The sequence below is a fragment of the Bos taurus genome, chromosome 12 (assembly GCF_002263795.3).
Source record: "Bos taurus isolate L1 Dominette 01449 registration number 42190680 breed Hereford chromosome 12, ARS-UCD2.0, whole genome shotgun sequence".
Taxonomy (NCBI): domain Eukaryota; kingdom Metazoa; phylum Chordata; class Mammalia; order Artiodactyla; family Bovidae; genus Bos; species Bos taurus.
In genome coordinates this window covers 70727714-70746171 of record NC_037339.1, presented here as the reverse complement: position 1 = coordinate 70746171, position 18458 = coordinate 70727714, and the positions used below count along the sequence as shown (strand labels likewise).

The 18458-nt window shown below is 43.2% G+C and overlaps 1 protein-coding gene across 5 annotated transcripts in view; it reads right to left on the bottom strand.

Annotated features, from left to right (window-relative positions):
* The window catches only part of LOC523431 (ATP-binding cassette sub-family C member 4-like), a 46322-nt gene extending 39729 nt beyond the window's left edge, over positions 1-6593 (bottom strand). The window contains exons 1-2 of one of the 5 annotated variants that reach the window (XM_059892306.1): positions 6267-6593; positions 4139-4338 (exon numbers count right to left, since the gene is read on the bottom strand). In XM_059892306.1, the coding sequence (XP_059748289.1) occupies positions 4139-4188 (50 nt within the window). In that variant the 5' untranslated portion in view covers positions 4189-4338; positions 6267-6593. The remainder of the gene's footprint in view (positions 1-4138; positions 4339-6266) is intronic. The other 4 variants (XM_059892307.1, XM_059892304.1, XM_059892305.1 and 1 more) reach the window with 4 other exon arrangements.
* Between the last annotated feature and the right edge of the window lie 11865 nt (positions 6594-18458).

The window sequence follows — 18458 nt, the reverse complement described above, 5'->3', positions numbered from 1 at the left end:
CCTGCTCCCAGGACTAAAGAGGCTGACAGGGCAGTGAGCTGCAAGGCAGGGAGACCCTGCGCCCTGCCACCATGTCACTCTTCCCGTTCCTGCTACCCTTTCCGGCCGCCTCACCCAGAGGGCACAGACAGGGGCCCCCGCGGCTGGCGTGGGGAGACCCCACCCGCTACAAGCAGCCATCGGAAAGCTCTCCCTCGCCCTGACCTCGACCCTCAGCCCCTGCAAGGCACAATAGCGTCAGGCACTGGCCCTGAGGCTGCGGGCTGTCTCAGCCCAGGCGGGGCTCACCAGAACAGCCGCAAGCAGATGTTCAAGTCCTGCATCGTGTTGGGCTTCTCCTCCGGGGACACCGGCCGCATCTTGACGGCCTGTGGGGTGGGGGTATCTGCGGGCCACATGTAGGTGTGAGGCAAGGCTGCAGGCGCCGCTGATGGTGGTGGTGGGGGGGCGGGGGGCACAGGGCACAGGACCCCAGGCACCCTCCTTTCCACCCTGGCTGCAAACGCTACCGGAGGGCCCGCTCTGAGCCCGGACCCCCACCCAGAAGGTGGAGAGGGAGGGGCAGGCTGAAGCAGAAATGCCCCTCAGCTATAGTGAAGACCTGGAGAAAGCTGGCAGAAGCAGATAGCAGCCCGCCCTCAGGGCACGCTGCCCTCATCAGGACCAAACAAGGGAGCTGTGGGAAGGTCTCCAACTGGAATGGCTCAGGACCCTGGGGGGCCTTCCTGGAAGAGACCCCACCCCGCCGCGAGATACCCTGATCTAGTGGCCAGTACTGGTCAGTGGAGGTGAGCACAGATGATGGGCACAAAGCTGCCAAGCTACTGAGATGACAGTTCCCGACTCCCTAGTGTCTGTTCTACTGCTAGGCTGTGAGAGAGTCACTTCCTAGGCAGGTTGATAAGGAGTCTAGGGGTCCCTAAGGAGAGAGGGATCTGGAATTCTCAAGGAGGAAGAAAGGACAAACATTTCCTTCTCTACATTCCTTAGGATTATATAATGCATCCTGCCTGAGGATAGTCTCTGGATTAAACCTTCTGGCTAATTCTGTTATCTTAAAATGTAAATTATGGGAGTAGGTCTGGTGAGGTCTTTACAACCTCCAGACATTCTTTGGATTCATTGGAGAGTATATAACTTCACTGCTAACACTAGCAAGCGGGTACTCTTTCTGACCCCTTCTGATGCCTATGTCAGAAGCTTTCTCTATCTCCTTTATACTTTAATAAAACTTTATTACACAAAAGCTCTGAGCAATCAAGCCTCGTCTCTGGCCCCAGATTGAATTCTTCTCCTCCCAGGGCCAAGAATCCCAGTGTCTTCGTGTGATTCAACAACAACCTTTCAGCTGGCCCTGAGGAATCCTGTTTTGATAAGAGGAGGGAAAACGAAAGACCACAGCACATCCTTCTTGTGGCATGAAGGACAGTTACTCAGCAGTGAACTGATGCACAGAGAAAAGTACATAAGCAAGAAGTCAAGGTTAACTTTGTTTATCCCTCAAAGAAATAAATTTTGAATCAGCCAATAAGCAGGAATCAGTACAAGAGGGAAATATATATGGCAAAACCAATACAATATTGTAAAGTAAAAAATAAATAAATAAATAAAAAAGAACTTCAAACTTTTTTCCCGTATATAAAGCCCACATGAATATATAGGAAGCATTCAAAAGTATTATTTCTGGAATGAATAAACAAAATGTGGTATAAATATACAGTGGCGTATCATTCACCCTTAAAAAAGAAGGGAATTCTGACACATGCTGCAGAGTGGATGAACCTTGAAGACTTGTGACTCAGAATACTTATTTAATCTTCATGCTGTTGCTGGCACAGATCTCCTAAAACACTTAGGTGCTCTAAGAGTGAAAAAGTATCTTGATAATGGTAATAAGCCCCTTTCAACTACACCTGAGTTTTAGTGAATGCATCTGCTTGTCAGAAAAATCACACCGATTAAAGGGTTGGCAGTTTCAGCCCACCAATGCTTTAATCAACCTTGCCTAAGTATGTTTCTATGAAGCCTCAATAAAAAATGAATAGGATGGGGTCCACAGAGCTTCCTGGCTGGTGAACATATGCAGGTTCTGAGAAGCTCTCTCCTGGAGAGGGCCTAGAAGCCCCTCCCCTCCTCCTACCTTGCTCTGCATCCATTCCATCTGGCTGTTCGTGACTTGAATCCTTTTATAATAAACTAGTGATCTAGTTGAATAAACTGTTTTCCTGAGCTGTAAGCCACTTTAGAAAATTACCAAACCCAAGGAAGGGGTTATGGGAACCCTGATTTATGAGCAGTCCATAAGGAGAACAGGACTCAAGACTGGCTCTGAAGTTGAGAAGGGGCAGTCTTGTGAGACTGAGTCCTTAACCCATGATGAGGTCTAACACTAACTTCAGGCAGATAGTGTCAGAACTGACTTAAATTGCGGGACACAGTTGTGTCTGGTGAGTTGGAGAACTGGTTAGGATTGGTTAGTACACACATGGTGTCCAGAAGTACTGAGTTACCAAAAGACAAATACTGTGATTCCAGTTATATGAGGGGCCTAGACTAGTCAAATTCATAGAAACACAAAGTAGAATGGTGTTTGTTGGGAGAGGGTGGGGAGTGTTTAATGGACACAGTTTCAACTGGAAGATGAAAAAGCTCTGGAGAGGGACTGTGGTGATGGTTGCACAGCAGTGTGAATATAATCAACACCCACAATAGTACATTTTAAAATGATTAAAATTGTTCACTTGTGTTATGTATATTTTACCATGTAAGGGAGGAGAAAATTCCTTTTCCTTTTACCCTTCTAGGCCCTCTGGCTGGGGCCTGGGAAATTCAATTGATGTAAGACAGATGAACAAGAGAAAAACAATTTATTGACCTGTACAGCCTGCACGTGTATGCAAGAAGTCTTTCATCATACAGACAGTTGTTGTTGTACTCAGATGTGTTTGTAAAACTGCTTCATTTTTAAGAAGATTCATGGGAAGGACTTTTGACAAGTACATATTTCTGATAAGTTTCAAACTACAAGCTAAACTTTGTAAGAAATTATGAAGTCCTAATGGAAAACCTGATGCCTTCAATAAAACCATTAACAAAAAGGACTAGTTGCTGAGTGAACTGGAGAATATGCTTATAAATTTTACTGTTTTTGTCTAAAATATTAGTGATTTAAGTGATTAAGTTAGTGTTTTCCTAACATAAGGAAATCCTTTCCCTCAAGCTAATTATGACTTACAACAATTTGGTTAATTACACTTTGTAAGTAGAATTAAAACATTTGTCTTTTCTTTCTATCTGATCCTCCAAAAACTGGAAACTCTTAAGGTTTCCAGAAGCTGTACCAGATAAATAAGGAAGGCCACCCCATAATAGGGGCAACTCTTCCACCTCTAGTTGAGTGACACATGTTCTCTGAACTCAGTTTCTCATCTGTAAAATAGGTATTAAAAAGTAGTATCTTGGATTTCCCTGGTAGTCCAGTGGTTAAGAATCTGCTTTGCAAGACAGGGGAGTTGGTTTCAATCTCTGGTCAGGGAACTCAGAGCCCACATGCCAGCAGAGTGACTAAGCCTGAGCACTGCAGCTATTGAGCCTGGCCGCTCCATATAAGAGAGTCCATGTACCCCAATGAAAGATCTCACATGACACAACGTAGGTCCTGAGTGCCACAACAAAGCCCTAACAAAGCCAAAATTAAAAAAAAAAAAAAAAGTAATAACTGTCTCATGGAGTTACTGTTTATGTGAAAGTGCTTTTTGTAATTTCTGATGCAGAAGGGATGTTCAATAAGTGGAGATTATAGCAAGATATTTTATCAGAATATTAAATTAATTGTCCTTGCTATGGTATGAATGTTTGTGCTAAAGGAATGAAAATTCCTTGAGGTTATAGCTTAAAGACCACTGGTGCTGGCATGAAAAGCACAGTTTGCAAGAAAACTTAACCAAATGAATTTTCCTCCAGAGAAGAGAGATTGAAACCCAAGCCAGAGGAGAGCAAAGGTCTGGGGACAAGAGGCAGAGAGTTGGTGACCCCTGTCCCCAATGGTCATCATCCTCAACCTCCCAGGCAAGGACAAAGTAGAGGGGATACAGGATATCATAGAACCCCCCCAACCCAAGTACAGCTGGTGCCTTACCTACTGCTAGAAGCCAGGTGAGTTGGTTGCTTTGCAGAGGAGACTCCCATACCATCATTTTGTGTTACAAGTAAAATAGAAAAACCTGATTTCCCACTTTGGGTCTGGAAAATTCAGAAAGAGGGAGGCAGCAAGCTTAGACAGTCTGTGAGCCAGGATGACAGAATGCCATAGAAGGCGATGAAGCGTGTGCCATCCATCTGGGGAGCAGATGAGAACTCAGTTACATCCTTCCTTTAAAATCCCACAGCAGAGTTGATTTTAAAAACAGAATACACATGTTCCCCATCCTGAACCCTCGTCCCTCCTCCCTCCCCGTACCATCAAAATAAATAAATAAAAATAATACATTTTAAAAAACATTTGCCCAGAAAAGTGGAAACCAGACTTTGCTAAAGTTTAAGAAACAACACCAGGAAGATAAATAAGAACTCTTCCTAAATCTAGATCATCTGCTTTATAATCAGGTTAGATCTATAGTCCCTATTCTTCATTCTCCATGTTACAAGTGGTGCAGGAGAAGGAAATATCTCATCCTGGGAGATGTGGGAGTACCAGGGACCAGCTTCCAAGTCAGAGTCTTTGGCTTCCTGCAGGAGAGAGTTGAAGAGGGAGCTGAAGTAGAGTGAAAATGGACTTATTCAGGGAGACACACACTCCATAGTCAAAATATGGACCCTCTCAGAAGGTGAGAGGATCCAGGTTGTTAGTTGTCATGGGCTGGGTAATTTCATATGATAATAAGTGGGACAAATATTCTTGCTATTACAGGGAAGGAACAGGGATTTTTAAGAACTGAACCACTGCACACTTTTGAAATGGAGCAGGACCCTGTGGTCCTTGCCTAGTGTCCTCTGCCTTCCTTTTGTCTATTGAAAATCTTTAGCCAAATAATAAATTTAATCCCAGAAGTGAAAACATGCAGATACAAAGAAAAACAGTTAAAGGACACCAAATAATAACAATGTAGCCATTAAGCATAGTCAAGGACCTCTTTATTCCTTCCCAAGGGCTATAGATAATATTCTGAGCCATACCCTGTGAGCTGTCTTATAGGTACTGAAAACCCCTCCAGGTAAAAGAACTACATGATGACCGGACTGTAGCCATGATATAAGCTGCCACAGATCTGAAAATGGACCTTGAGAAATGGAAACAAACAAACCCTAGAACTGAAGAGTAACTATACTTAAAACAATCAAGATGAAGCTGGTCAGACCACCGATGACCAATCTCAAGATGATGGTCAGCTTGACTCTGCTATTTCTACATGCAACCCTCTCCCTCTGTCTATAAAAGCTCTTGTCCCTTCATTCTCAAAGGAGCAGGCAGTCAGCCTTTGGAGAGGTTCCCAGCCTTCCCCTCACCACATACTGGCATCCAAAATAAAGTAAATGTTCCTTTCTACCAACCTGGCCTCTTTATTGGCTTTTGAGCGGCGAGAAGCCAGACCCGCCTCTTCGGTATCACTATTTGGCTTTCTATGGTCAGCCTTGGAACTATCACAGCACTTGTCACAGTGAGAGGGGAGTGAATTTTGGTGTTATAATGAAGATGTAAGAGTTAAAGGTCAGAGGCCAGACCGTACTCAACACCATCTTGATTTTAGCTGGTTCAATCCAGTTTTTGTGGGATCCCATTTTTCTCAATATCTGTGCCCCCTTCCTTCCTGTCTCACAAGCATAGAAACACTGTTTCCATAGTGATGAGGCCATCTTAGCCTCTCATCTGGGAATCCAGACCTGGTTCTCTGTACCCATGCCTAGGCCCTTCCCTTGCCCATTTAAACAATACCAGGTTGTCTTCCTCAAATGAAGGGCACCACAGACTCCCACTTATTTCAGGAGCAACATCAAGCCCCAGCCAAGAGGGAGTTACCTTATGGGTAAAAAAACAAAACTGATTATATCAATACCTTCCCTTTTGGGTCTTCAGGCATAGAAGAGAAATTTGTCTCTTTCTCTTCATCAAGATGATCTCCACAGGTAACAAAGGAAACAGTCATTAAAGTTAAGCTGGGGCCCTTAGTATTCAAGGAGGCTGGGCTGTGATGGAACAATCACTGATAAAGCCCATCAACCATTCCCTGGGAGTAAAGTCAGGATCTGGTTAATGAAATGAAGTTTACCTTTTATCTCTCCCTTTGTGCTGAGTCTTTTTTCACTTGTTCACAGGGCGCCACCCGCAGAAGCCTCGCACTTGGTCCTTCAGACGAGACTCCGTGGTGTGAAATGGCTGTGCCGACACCTCAGCTCTGAGGGCCGTGTGCGGAGTCTCTGCGCCCGGCACTGTGATTCAAGATGGCAGCCAGGGGGCCGTGTGGAGAGATGCTGAGCCCAGCACTGTGATTCAAGATGGCGGCCAGGGGGCCGTGTGCAGAGATGCTGACCCAGCATTATGATCTGGAGTCACGGGCAGCACACCTGAGCCTGTCCTGTGAGAACCCACCCATCCCCCAGCTGACAGGAATCACACACAGCAGTCCCAGGGGTGCTTTTAGGTGCAAGCCTGTCCTCTATATCACGTTCAATGGACAAGCCATACCTGACAGAGGGGCTTCCCAGGTGGCTCAGCGGTAGAGAACCTGCCTGCCAGTGCAGGAGACTCTCATTGATTTCTGGGTCAGGCAGATCCCCTGGAGCTGAAATTGGCAACCCACTCCACTATTCTTGTTTGGAAAATCCCATTGACAGAGGAGTCTGGTGGGCTGCAGTCCATGGGGTTGCAAAGAGTCAGAAATGACTGAGTGACTGAGCATACACATACCTGGCAGAAGGAACCCTTTGGCCTTTGGGGTCTGACTGGCGAGGGTCAGTAGCAAAATAGGAAGAAATCAAACCATCTTTGGTTTTACTGGTGGCTCAGATGGTAAAGAATCTGACTGCAATGGAGGACACCCAGGTTCAATCCCTGGGCTGAGAAGATTCCCTGAAGAAGGGAATGGCCTCCAACTCCAGCATTCTTCCCTGGGGAAGTCCATGGAATTCTGGTAGGCCACATAATTCGTGGAGTGACAAACAGTCAGACACAACTGAGCAACTTATACTTGTTCACACTTTCTAGTAATGAAAGCAGCTGCCATTTGGGAAGACATGAGATCTTTTGCCTCCAACAATGGTTCTCACTTGGCTGCAAGGTGGAATCACCTGTGGGGTTTTAAAAAGTGTTGACTCCTGCCTCCCCTCCCCCAAGTTTCTGAGTTAACTGACAAGGCTTCAGCACTGGGATTTCAAAGAACTCCCCTGTAGCCAAGTTTACAAACCCCTGGCCTTTGCCATACTGAAGATGTAAAGACCTGTACCTGGATGAGGAAACAGGGTAAACTGATAGAGTGATTCTGCAGGAGCAGGAGTGTGCGTTTCTGTGTATAAGGTGTAGATGAGGTGGGGGGCCTGTGACCCCTTTTGCCCCGTGTGAGGCCTTCCCGGCCCCTCTTTCCACGGCCTTTGCACACTGCTCACCTGGACACGTGGATTATGCTGCCCCCTGCTGGTGATTTTCAGTGTGGCACAGTTTTCCCTGGAGGTTTCACACAAGCCTCACCTTCAGTTGAGTTCAGTTCAGTTCAGTCGCTCAGTCGTGTCTGACTCTTTGCAACCCCATGAATCGCAGCACGCCAGGCCTCCCTGTCCATCACCAACTCCCGGAGTTCACTCAAACTCATGTCCATCGAATCGGTGATGCCATCCAGCCATCTCATCCTCTGTCCTCCCCTTCTCCTCCTGCCCCCAATCCCTCCCAGCATCAGAGTCTTTTCCATTGAGTCAACTCTTCGCATGAGGTGGCCAAAGTACTGGAGTTTCAGCTTTAGCATCATTCCTTCCAAAGAACACCCAGGACCGATCTCCTTTAGAATGAACTGGCTGGATCTCCTTGCAGTCTGAAGGACTCTCAAGAGTCTTCTCCAACACCACAGTTTAAAAGCATCAATTCTTCGGTGCTCAGTTTTCTTCACAGTCCAACGCTCACATCCATACATGACCACTGGAAAAACCACAGCCTTGACTAGATGGACCTTTGTTTGCAAAGTAATCTCTCTGCTTTTGAATATGCTATCTAGGTTGGTCATAACTTTCCTTCCAAGGAGTAAGTGTCTTTTAATTTCATGGCTGCAATCACCATCTGCAGTGATTTTGGAGCCAAAAAAAAATAAAGTCTGACACTGTTTCCACTGTTTCCCCGTCTATTTCCCATGAAGTGATGGGACCAGTTGCTATGATCTTCATTTTCTGAATGTTGAGCTTTAAGCCAATTTTCTCACTCTCCTCTTTCACTTTCATCAAGAGGCTTTTTAGTTCCTCTTCACTTTCTGCCTTAAGGGTGGTGTCATCTGCATATCTGAGGTTATTGATATTTCTCCCAGCAGTCTTGATTCCAGCTTGTGCTTCTTCCAGCCCAGCGTTTCTCGTGATGTACTCTGCATATAAGTTAAATAAGCAGGGTGACAATATACAGCCTTGGCGTACTCCTTTTCCTATTTGGAACCAGTCTGTTGTCCCATGTCCAGTTCTAACTGTTGCTTCCTGACCTGCATATAGGTTTCTCAGGATATAAGTCAGGTGGTCTGGTCTTCCCATCTCTTTCAGAATTTTCCACAGTTAGGTCAGCACAAACTTATGAGCACCTCATCTACACCCTGCACACAGAAATGCACACTCCTGCTCCTGAAGAATCACTCTGTTTACTCTGTTTTTTCATCCAGGTACATTTTTTTTTATATCCTCCGTATGTGCTTAGTTCAGCACAACCTATGAGCTTGCTGGGAGGCAAACCCTGGGAACTGTAACAGGATGAGCAGTTCGGCAGGAACTTCAGGAGCTGCTCCTGCCCAGGGAAGCTCAGGGAGCTCCAGGCCACTGGCCAAGCACAGGTCTGGCACATGCCTGTGACTGGACCATTCCTGTGCCTGGGGTTTGAGGTGTGTGTGTGTGTGTGTGTGTGTGTGTGCTCAGTCGTGACGACTCTCTGGGACCCGGTGGAACAGAGGATGGGATTTCCCAGGCAGGAATATTTAGAGTAGGTTGCCATTTCCTCCTCCAGGGGCTGTTCCCCTACCTACGTCTCTTAGATCTCCTGCATTGGCAGGCAGATGCTTTACCACTAGCGCCCCCTGGAGGTTGAGAAATTGGTCTTATGGTCCAGTGACAGGTGCTTCCTGGGTTAAGTGGTAAAGAATCCACCTGCCAATCCAGGAGACACAGGAGACGTGAGTTAGATCCCTGAGTCCGGAAGACTCCCCGGAGGAGGAAATGGCTACGCAGTCCAGTATTCTTGCCTGGAAAATCCCATAGACAGATGAGCCTGGAGGGCTACAGTCACAAGGTCACAAAGAGTCATGCATGACTGAGCACAGCCAGTGACAAGTGCCTATGATATCGAGCATCCGAAAGTGCAGAGATGTAAGCTAATGAGTGTCCCAATAAACAGCAGCAGCCCCTTATTCTGCTTTGTGAGGCAGGATGTGTTTTTACTTTATCACGTTTAATTTTAATGCAAGCTCAGACAGTATTAGGATCCCCATCTTACAGACAAGGAGAACAAACCCACAGAGCTTAAGGACCTTGATCAACGTCATTCGACTCCTAACTGACATATGCAGCCTCTGTTCCAGCTCCACCGTGTCCCGGCAGGACCAGGAGGTCTACCTGCCCAAAGACCTGCTCAGCAGCTTCAGCCTGAGCCCCCCAGGTGTATCCGTGTGGTCTCTCCAGGCGCCCGCAGCCCTTTTGCTCCTATTGCCCCTGACTCAGGTCCTTCCTTCTGCAGAGCAGCCCCCGAGAGCCCCACGGTCGGCAGGAGGACACCCTTGCCCCGTTCTGGCAGCTTCTCCCTGCAGCCAGCTCCCAGGGGTGGGGTCAGGCTAAGTTGTGAAGAAAATCAGGAGAGACGCAGGAAGGTGTGAGCTCATGGTCGACACCTTCCTCTGACCTGAGACCTCCTTCTCTTCTCCCTGATGCTTCCTGCTCCTCTCCACACTCCCCTCACCCTCATTACAAGTTTTCCTATAGTTCTGCTGTAGATCAAAGTCACCAGGGGAGGGGTTAGAATATAGGTTCCTAGAGCAGGAAATGGCAACCCACTCCAGCGTTCTTGCCTGGAGAATCCCAGGGACTGGGGAGCCTGGTGGGCTGCCACCTATGGGGTCACACAGAGTCGGACACGACTGAAGCAACTTAGCAGCAGCAGCAGCAGCAGCAGTAGGCTCCATTCCCTAAAGATCTGATTGAGGGAGTCACACAAGTGGGGCCTGGAAATTTGAATTTTTAACCAACACCCCTATTGGATATGATGCAGGGGGATCTCTGAACACTTTGAGAAGCATTTAACAGACCTGCCACTCACATCTGTGGGCCCTGGGTCAAGAGTATAAATGAAGCCCATTCTATATATTTAAATATTTAAAAGTTAAAAGTCAAGCTAACACATTGTCAAGTGCACCTTCATAACCACCTAGTAGGCTGGGATTCCTGGACCTCGGAGTTTGAAGCCAGAAGGGAGGACAGCAGAGGGAAGGCCCGCCCCAGCCCCCAGCCCTCCCCCTGTTCTTCCCACACCTGGCTCTCACCCTCTCTATGCTCTGAGGAATCCACTGCTCAAGCAAGAGCACCCCAAGCCTTCAAGTACAATGGGATTTATTGGAGCATTGGCTATGCTCCAATAAAACCTTATTTTTGAACACTGAAATTTGAATTTCATATAATTTTCCTATGAGACAAATATTCTTCTTTGGATTCTTTCAACCATTTAAAAATATTAATAAAAAACTGTTCTTAGCTTACAGGCCATAAGGAACAGATAGTGGGACAGACTTAGCCCCAAATCTCTAAAACACAAAGATGTTTTAAAATAACCACAACATCAATGTCCAACCTAAAAACAATTAGATAAACAGCTGTATCTTGACCACCTGTCGAGCTGGGGCATGGGCCCCAGGAAGAGGCCTGCACTGCCGCTGGAAGCAGGATTCTGGGCTCCAGGTGCTCAGAGCATGACCTGGAGGGGGTGGAGCTCCAGGTGGCCATGCCCCTACCCCTCTCTGCCTGCCCCTGGGGAATGTGCAACCACAGGAGGACGGAGCAGGGCCTCTAAACCAGCGCTTCTCTGACTGTACTGTACTGTGAGCAGGGCTCACCTGGGATCCAGAGATTCTGAGTCAGTGGGTCTGGGGTAGAGACAAGATTCCAACTGCCTCCCAGGCCAGCCTATGCTGCTGGTCCACATGCTACACTTAGAATAGCAGAGCTCTGGGGCAGAGTGGGCAGAGGTTTCCTATAGAGGACCAGGAAATACATTTCCAGGATTTTCACATTGGATGATCTCTGCAACCCCTCAGCTCTCCTGCTGCTGCTGCTGCTGCTAAGTCACTTCACTCGTGTCCGACTCTGTGTGACCCCATAGACGACAGCCCACCAGGCTCCCCGATCCCTGGGATTCTCCAGGCAAGAACCCTGGAGTAGGTTGCCATTTCCTCCTCCAATGCATGAAAGTGAAAAGTGAAAGTGAAGTCACTCAGTCGTGTCTGACTCTTAGCGACCCCATGTACTGCAGCCTACCAGGCTTTTCCATCCATGGGATTTTCTAGGCAAGAGTACAGCTCTCCTAGTGGAGCACAAAGGCAGCCACAGACAAATATTAGTGAATGAGGATGGCTATGCTCCAATAAAACCTCATTTTTGAACACTGAAATTTGAATTTCATATAATTTTCCTATGAGACAAATATTCTTCTTTGGATTCTTTCAACCATTTAAAAATATTAATAAAAAAACTGTTCTTAGCTTACAGGCCATAAGGAACAGATAGTGGGACAGACTTAGCCCCAAATCTCTAAAACACAAAGATGTTTTAAAATAACCACATCAATGTCCAACCTAAAAACAATTACAAATAATTTTAACATCATCAAATACCCTTTTCGTCAATATATAATCACTGTTTAATCTGTCCTTTTATCCTTTCCCTGTCCCGCAGTAGCTCAGTATCCTGCACTCTGTAAATGTCGTCATACTACTTAACACCAGTAGATGGCACTGATAATCGTGACATTAGCTAACAGTTTACACAAAGGAAGACATCATTTGTATGCAATTTGCAATTATAAATAAATATATGAACGCAAAAATTGAAAATAGCCTGTTGACTCTGTGTATCATGCATAAAAAGCTCAATACATTCCAATTTCAAGGAAATTTTTTTTAATTTTATTTTTAAACTTTACATAATTGTATTAGTTTTGCCAAATATCAAAATGAATCCATCACAGGTATACATGTGCTCCCCATCCTGTACCCTCCTCCCTCCTCCCTCCCCATACCATCCCTCTGGGTCGTCCCAGTGCACTAGCCCCAAGCATCCAGTATTGTGCATTGAACCTGGAAAGAGGGAGAGGGTGGGAAGATTTGGGAGAATGCCATTGAAACATGTAAAATATCATGTATGAAACGAGATGCCAGTCCAGGTTCAATGCACAATAAAGGAAAAAATTTTATGTCAAACAATTTTTTTTTTAAAGAGGTAAGTAACATGAAAAGCTCCTGTCATCTTTACTTGGTCAACAATTTTTAGTGTTAAATAATGGAGGCCCTTATTTTTTATAATTTTCTGTTTAAGAAAAAAGCAAATTTAATCTATTTGCACAAATGATCTATGTTAAAACTCATTATAAATGTACTATCTGAATAAAAACTTATTTTCAAAACTTGCTCCAGTCTGTTGTGAAGGATGAGGACTTAGGATGTGAAATTTGGATGGAATCTTTAAGCCCATCTAGTTGACCCTTCCTCAGTTAACAGCAAACTTATATCACATTATGAAATCTCATAGCAATGTAATGGTTTTCTGTGCAATTTGCCATCTTTCTGCCAGTAATCTTCCCTTCTTCCCTCCAGCCCAATCCTGCTATAAACATAAGCTATTAAAAATATATAATTACTCAATAAAATTAGTTTCTGACTTTGGCATATTTGTATAATTCATCTAGAAAAAGAAGTTAAAAAAATCATCAACCTGAGAGTACAAGTGAGATCATAATTACAGTCATACTCCAAATCTCAATATTGTGTCCTCCCACCTGCTTAAATACAACCAGTTCACACAGCCGCAGAGGACCCAGTCCACGGGGAGTGGGAGAGGGGTGTCTCAGAGCTGTTTCTTTCCATTGGTATCTGAGGATGTCATGTGATTTACCCAAGACTACACAGGCCATTTGTGTGAGATGAGGGTCTTTTGATTCCAGGCTAACAGAATTCTAATTGGACCTGAGGGTTTGTACTTCATATGCAGTGCTGATATATTCAACACACTGCTTTTTTTAAACAAGTTAAAGTTCTTGTTGTTATAAAGTCTTTAAATTATACTTTTTTAAACAAGTTAAAGTTCTTGTTGTTATAAAGTCTTTATACTTTTTTAAACAAGTTAAAGTTCTTGTTGTTATAAAGTCTTTAAATTATACTTTTTAAACAAGTTAAAGTTCTTGTTGTTATAAAGTCTTTAAATTATACTTTTTAAACAAGTTAAAGTTCTTGTTGTTATAAAGTCTTTAAATTATACTTTTTTAAACAAGTTAAAGTTCTTGTTGTTATAAAGTCTTTAAATTATACCTTTTTCTCCTGCTTGTTACTAGACTACAATATTTTTTTCTAATTCCCATTCCTGTATCAAAATAAAGCCCCATTAGAAAATTTAACAATCCCAGTTTGAGGCAAATGAGGGCCTTATACATTGTTTCTCAAAGTCTGACAAACTCTTCCAAACTACTTGGAGAAGATGGGAAGTCCTACCCAGACAAACTGAATCAGAACTCCTGGGGAAGTTGAAGCCGGAATCTGAATGGTAACAAGCATCTTTCTTCCCCACAATTAGCAGTGCCATCTACTGGTGAAATGTAGTATGACAACATTTACAGAGTGCAGGACTCAGCTACTGTGGGACAAGTAAAGGATAAAAGGACAGATTAGACAGTGATTATATATTAAGACGATAGCGAATCTATCTTCTATGAAATAATTATAAATTCAAATTATTATATATAATATATATTCAAATTGTTATATATATAAATGGGTATTTGATTATGATAAAAATTATTGCTAATTGTTTTTAGGTGGGGCATTTGATACTGTGGTTATTTTAAAACACCCTTGTGTTTTAGAGATTTACACAGAAAACTATTATATTGCTGTGAGATTTCATAAGGTAATTTCAGTCTGCTGTTAGCTGAGGAGGCTCAGCTAGATGGGCTTAAAGATTCCATCCAAATCTCACATCCTGAGTCCTTGTTCTTCACAACAGGCTGGAGCAATTTGAAAAAAAAAAAAATCTTTTATTCAGATAGTACATTTAAAATGAGTTTTAACCTGCTAAAGTGTGAATTTTATTTTGTCTAGAATTGAAATAAAATTCAGTGAAATAATGAATGTGAATCTGCTCGGTTCAAAGTTTCTTAGACTGATCCATGATCTTAACAGTCAGTTCTTTAACAACAGCAGCAAAAATCTATGCAAGGATATGTGTTCTTAAATGTAGTTTTTAAATATATGTAAGAACAATATTAAATATGTTTATAAGAGGTTATTACTGAAACAAGACAATGTCCCCTTTACAATGGTACAGCACACCTGGGGAGATCAGGAAATAAGGGTACCTCATGTGTCCATGTATGATGCCCATGGAGAGGTAAGCAGCATGCTGTCTACTCAACAGTTGCCAGCCTATTATGAGTCGTAATTTCAGCACATATTTGTGAGAGTTTCAATGTTCCTTGTGTATTAAAACATTTATTTTACTTGGCTCGTAGATGGATCTGAAAGACCCACAGTTTTAAACAAAAAGTCAATTTTGTGGCTCTGAAAACACAAAAAGTTGAACAGTTCAGAATGAAAAATTTTAGCCTTCTGAACCTGAAAAACTGGAAGGAGAGCTATCCAAGATGAAATAATGATTTTCAGAGCAACCCATTTCAAAAATGCCCCAATATTGCAAAACATGCCATTTATGTCCTTCTCCCCATTGTCATTACACCCTCTGTGCTCCAACAGAAACAGAATAAATGAAGAGACTTGATGTTGCATCTGATATGAAGTCTGACTCAGCCCCATTGCTCCAAATGTTAGTGCCTAATAAAGGAAGGGACGTAAATAGAGTTCATTAAGAATGCATTCAGTATGTTGTTTTATAAAATGTGTAAACTGAAAGATGCTTTATTTTTATATAGTTTTTATAATTTGTTCTCAACAAAATAGTTAAATTTGTATAAATTAATTAACTGTCCATTATAGTGTATGTTAAATCATATAAACTATAATAAAAAACAATTCAAGAGAAAATCTTCATGGCAAACAAACAAATACAGAGATGTTCAACATCACTAGCCATTAAGAAAATTCAAACTAAATGAGATACCACTACACATCCATTAGAATATCTATGATTAAAAAGACTGACAAAACCAAGTGTTGGTGAGGATGTCAGGAAGATGGAATTCTCATTTATTTCTTAACACAAGACACATTTATTCTCCTACAGTTCTGGAGGCCAGAAGTCTGAAATCAGGGGGCAGGTAGGCCCACACTCCCTCTGGAGGCTCTACCAGAGATCCTCCTCTTCCATCTTCCAGTGGCTGTTGGCTTTCCTTGACTTCCAGCTGCATCTCTCTCTGTTCCACCATCACATCACCTCTCCTCCACTTGTCTACCTCTAAGGTCTCTGAGCCTCTCTTATAAGGATACATGTTATGACACTTAGGATCCACCCAGATAATCTAGGATGAATTCCTCCTCTGGATATCCTTACTTACATCATTCACCATATTAGGTATTTTTCACAGATTCCAGGGATTAAGATACATATGTATCTTTAGACCACTGTTGTTGTTGCACCTCATTTTATGCTGATTGGTTTAGGTTTCAGGTCACTGCTATCTATAATCAATGTGTGCAGAAGATGAGAGTCCTCTGATGGACCAGGGGTTTGCCAACCCTCTGCTCATCAGGATCACCTCTCCCTCTAGTGATCCTGATCCCAGAGTTAGAGGAGTGGCTGGGCATCAGAGAAACCTCTGAGGTGATTCTACTGTGTAGCCAGGCTTGTAAACCAGTGATTTTGGCAGATCCAAAGTGGCTGCCACTCACTGGGGGTGCCGTGGATGAAAGTTGGGACAAAATCACAGCCCCCTAAATTACAATTACAGTTGTGCTGGTGTGCTCTGTTGATTGAGCAAAGAAGTCTTATGAGGAGAGCTACCCTGGAATCAAGATAATCGCGATGGTGTGATCACTTACCTAGAGCCAGACATCCTGGAATGTGAAGTCAGTTGGATCTTAGAAAGCATCACTACGAACAAAGCTAGTGGAGGTGATGGAATTCCAGTGGAGCTATTTCAAATACTGAAAGATGATGCTGTGAAAGTACTGCACTCAATATGCCAACAAATTTGGAAAACCCAGCAGTGGCCACAGGACTGGAAAAGGTCAGTTTTCATTCCAATCCCGAAGAAAGGCAATGTCAAAGAATGCTCAAACTACCACATAATTGCACTCATCTCACACGCTAGTAAAGTAATGTTCAAAATTCTCCAAGCCAGGCTTCAGCAATACATGAACCATGAACTTCCAGATGTTCCAGCTGGTTTTAGAAAAGGCAGAGGAACCAGAGATCAAATTGCCAACATCCGCTGGATCATGGAAAAAGCAAGAGATTTCCACACACAAAAAAATCTATTTCTGCTTTATTGACTATGCCAAAGCCTTTGACTGTGTGGATCACAATAAACTGTGGAAAATTCTGAAAGAGATGGGAATACCAGACCACCTGACTTACCTCCTGAGAAACCTATATGCAGGTCAGGAAGCAACAGTTAGAACTGGACATGGAAAAACAGACTGGTTCCAAATAGGAAAAGGAGTACGCCAAGGCTGTATATTGTCACCCTGTTTATTTAACTTATATGCAGAGTACATCATGAGAAATGCTGTACTGGAAGAAACACAAGCTGGAATCAAGATTTCAGGGAGAAATCTCAATAACCTCAAATATGCAGATGACACCACCCTTAAGGCAGAAAATGAAGAGGAACTAAAAAGCCTCTTGATGAAGGTGAAAGAGGAGAGTGGAAATGTTGTCTTAAAACTCAACATTCAGAAAACGAAGATCATGGCAACTGGTCCTATCACTTCATGGGAAATAGATGGGGAAACAGTGGAAACAGTATCAGACTTATTTTTTTTTTTGGCTCCAAAATCACTGCAAATGGTGATTTCAGCCATGAAATTAAAAGATGTTTACTCCTTGGAAGGAAAGTTATGACCAACCTAGATAATATATTCATAAGCAGAGAGATTACTTTGCCAACAAAGGTCTGTCTAGTCAAGGCTATGGTTTTTCCAGTGGTCATGTATGGATGTGAGAGTTGGACTGTGAAGAAAGCTGAGTGCCAAAGAATTGATGCTTTTGAACTGTGGTGTTGGAGAAGGCTCTTGAGAGTCCCTTGGACTGCAAGGAGATCCAACTGGTTAATTCTAAAGGAGATTGGTCCTGGGTGTTCATGGGAAGGACTGATGTTGAAGCTGAATCTCCAATACTTTATCCACCTCATTCAAAGAGTTGACTCAATAGAAAAGATACTGATGCTGGGAGGGATCAGGGGCAGGAGGAGAAGGGGACGACAGAGGATGAGATGGCTGGATGGCATCATCAACTCAATGGACATGAGTTTGAGTGAACTACAGGAGTTGGTGATGGACAGGGAGGCCTGGCGTGCTGCAATTCATGGGGTCACAAAGAGTCGGACATGACTCAATGACTGAACTGAACTGAAGCCTAGACTCAGAAATATTTTAAACTTAAAATTATATTATATATTTTTTAACTTCAAAAATGAATATAGTAAAGTTGCTGGATATAAAATCAGCACACAGAAATCCTTTGCATTCCTATACACTAATAATGAGAAAACAGAAAGAGAAATTAAGGAAACAATTCCATTCACCATTGCAACGAAAAGAATAAAATACTTAGGAATGTATCTACCTAAAGAAACTAAATACCTATATATATAAAACTATAAAACACTGGTGAAATGAATCAAAGAGGACACTAATAGATGGAGAAATATACCATGTTCATGGATCAGAAGAATCAATATAGTGAAAATGAGTATACTACCCAAAGCAATATATAGATTCAATGCAATCCCTATCAAGCTACCAACGGTATTTTTCACAGAGCTAGAACAAATAATTTCACAATTTGTATGGAAATACAAAAAAAAAAAAAAAAAAACTCAAATAGCCAAAGCAATCTTGGGAAAGAAGAATGGAACTGGA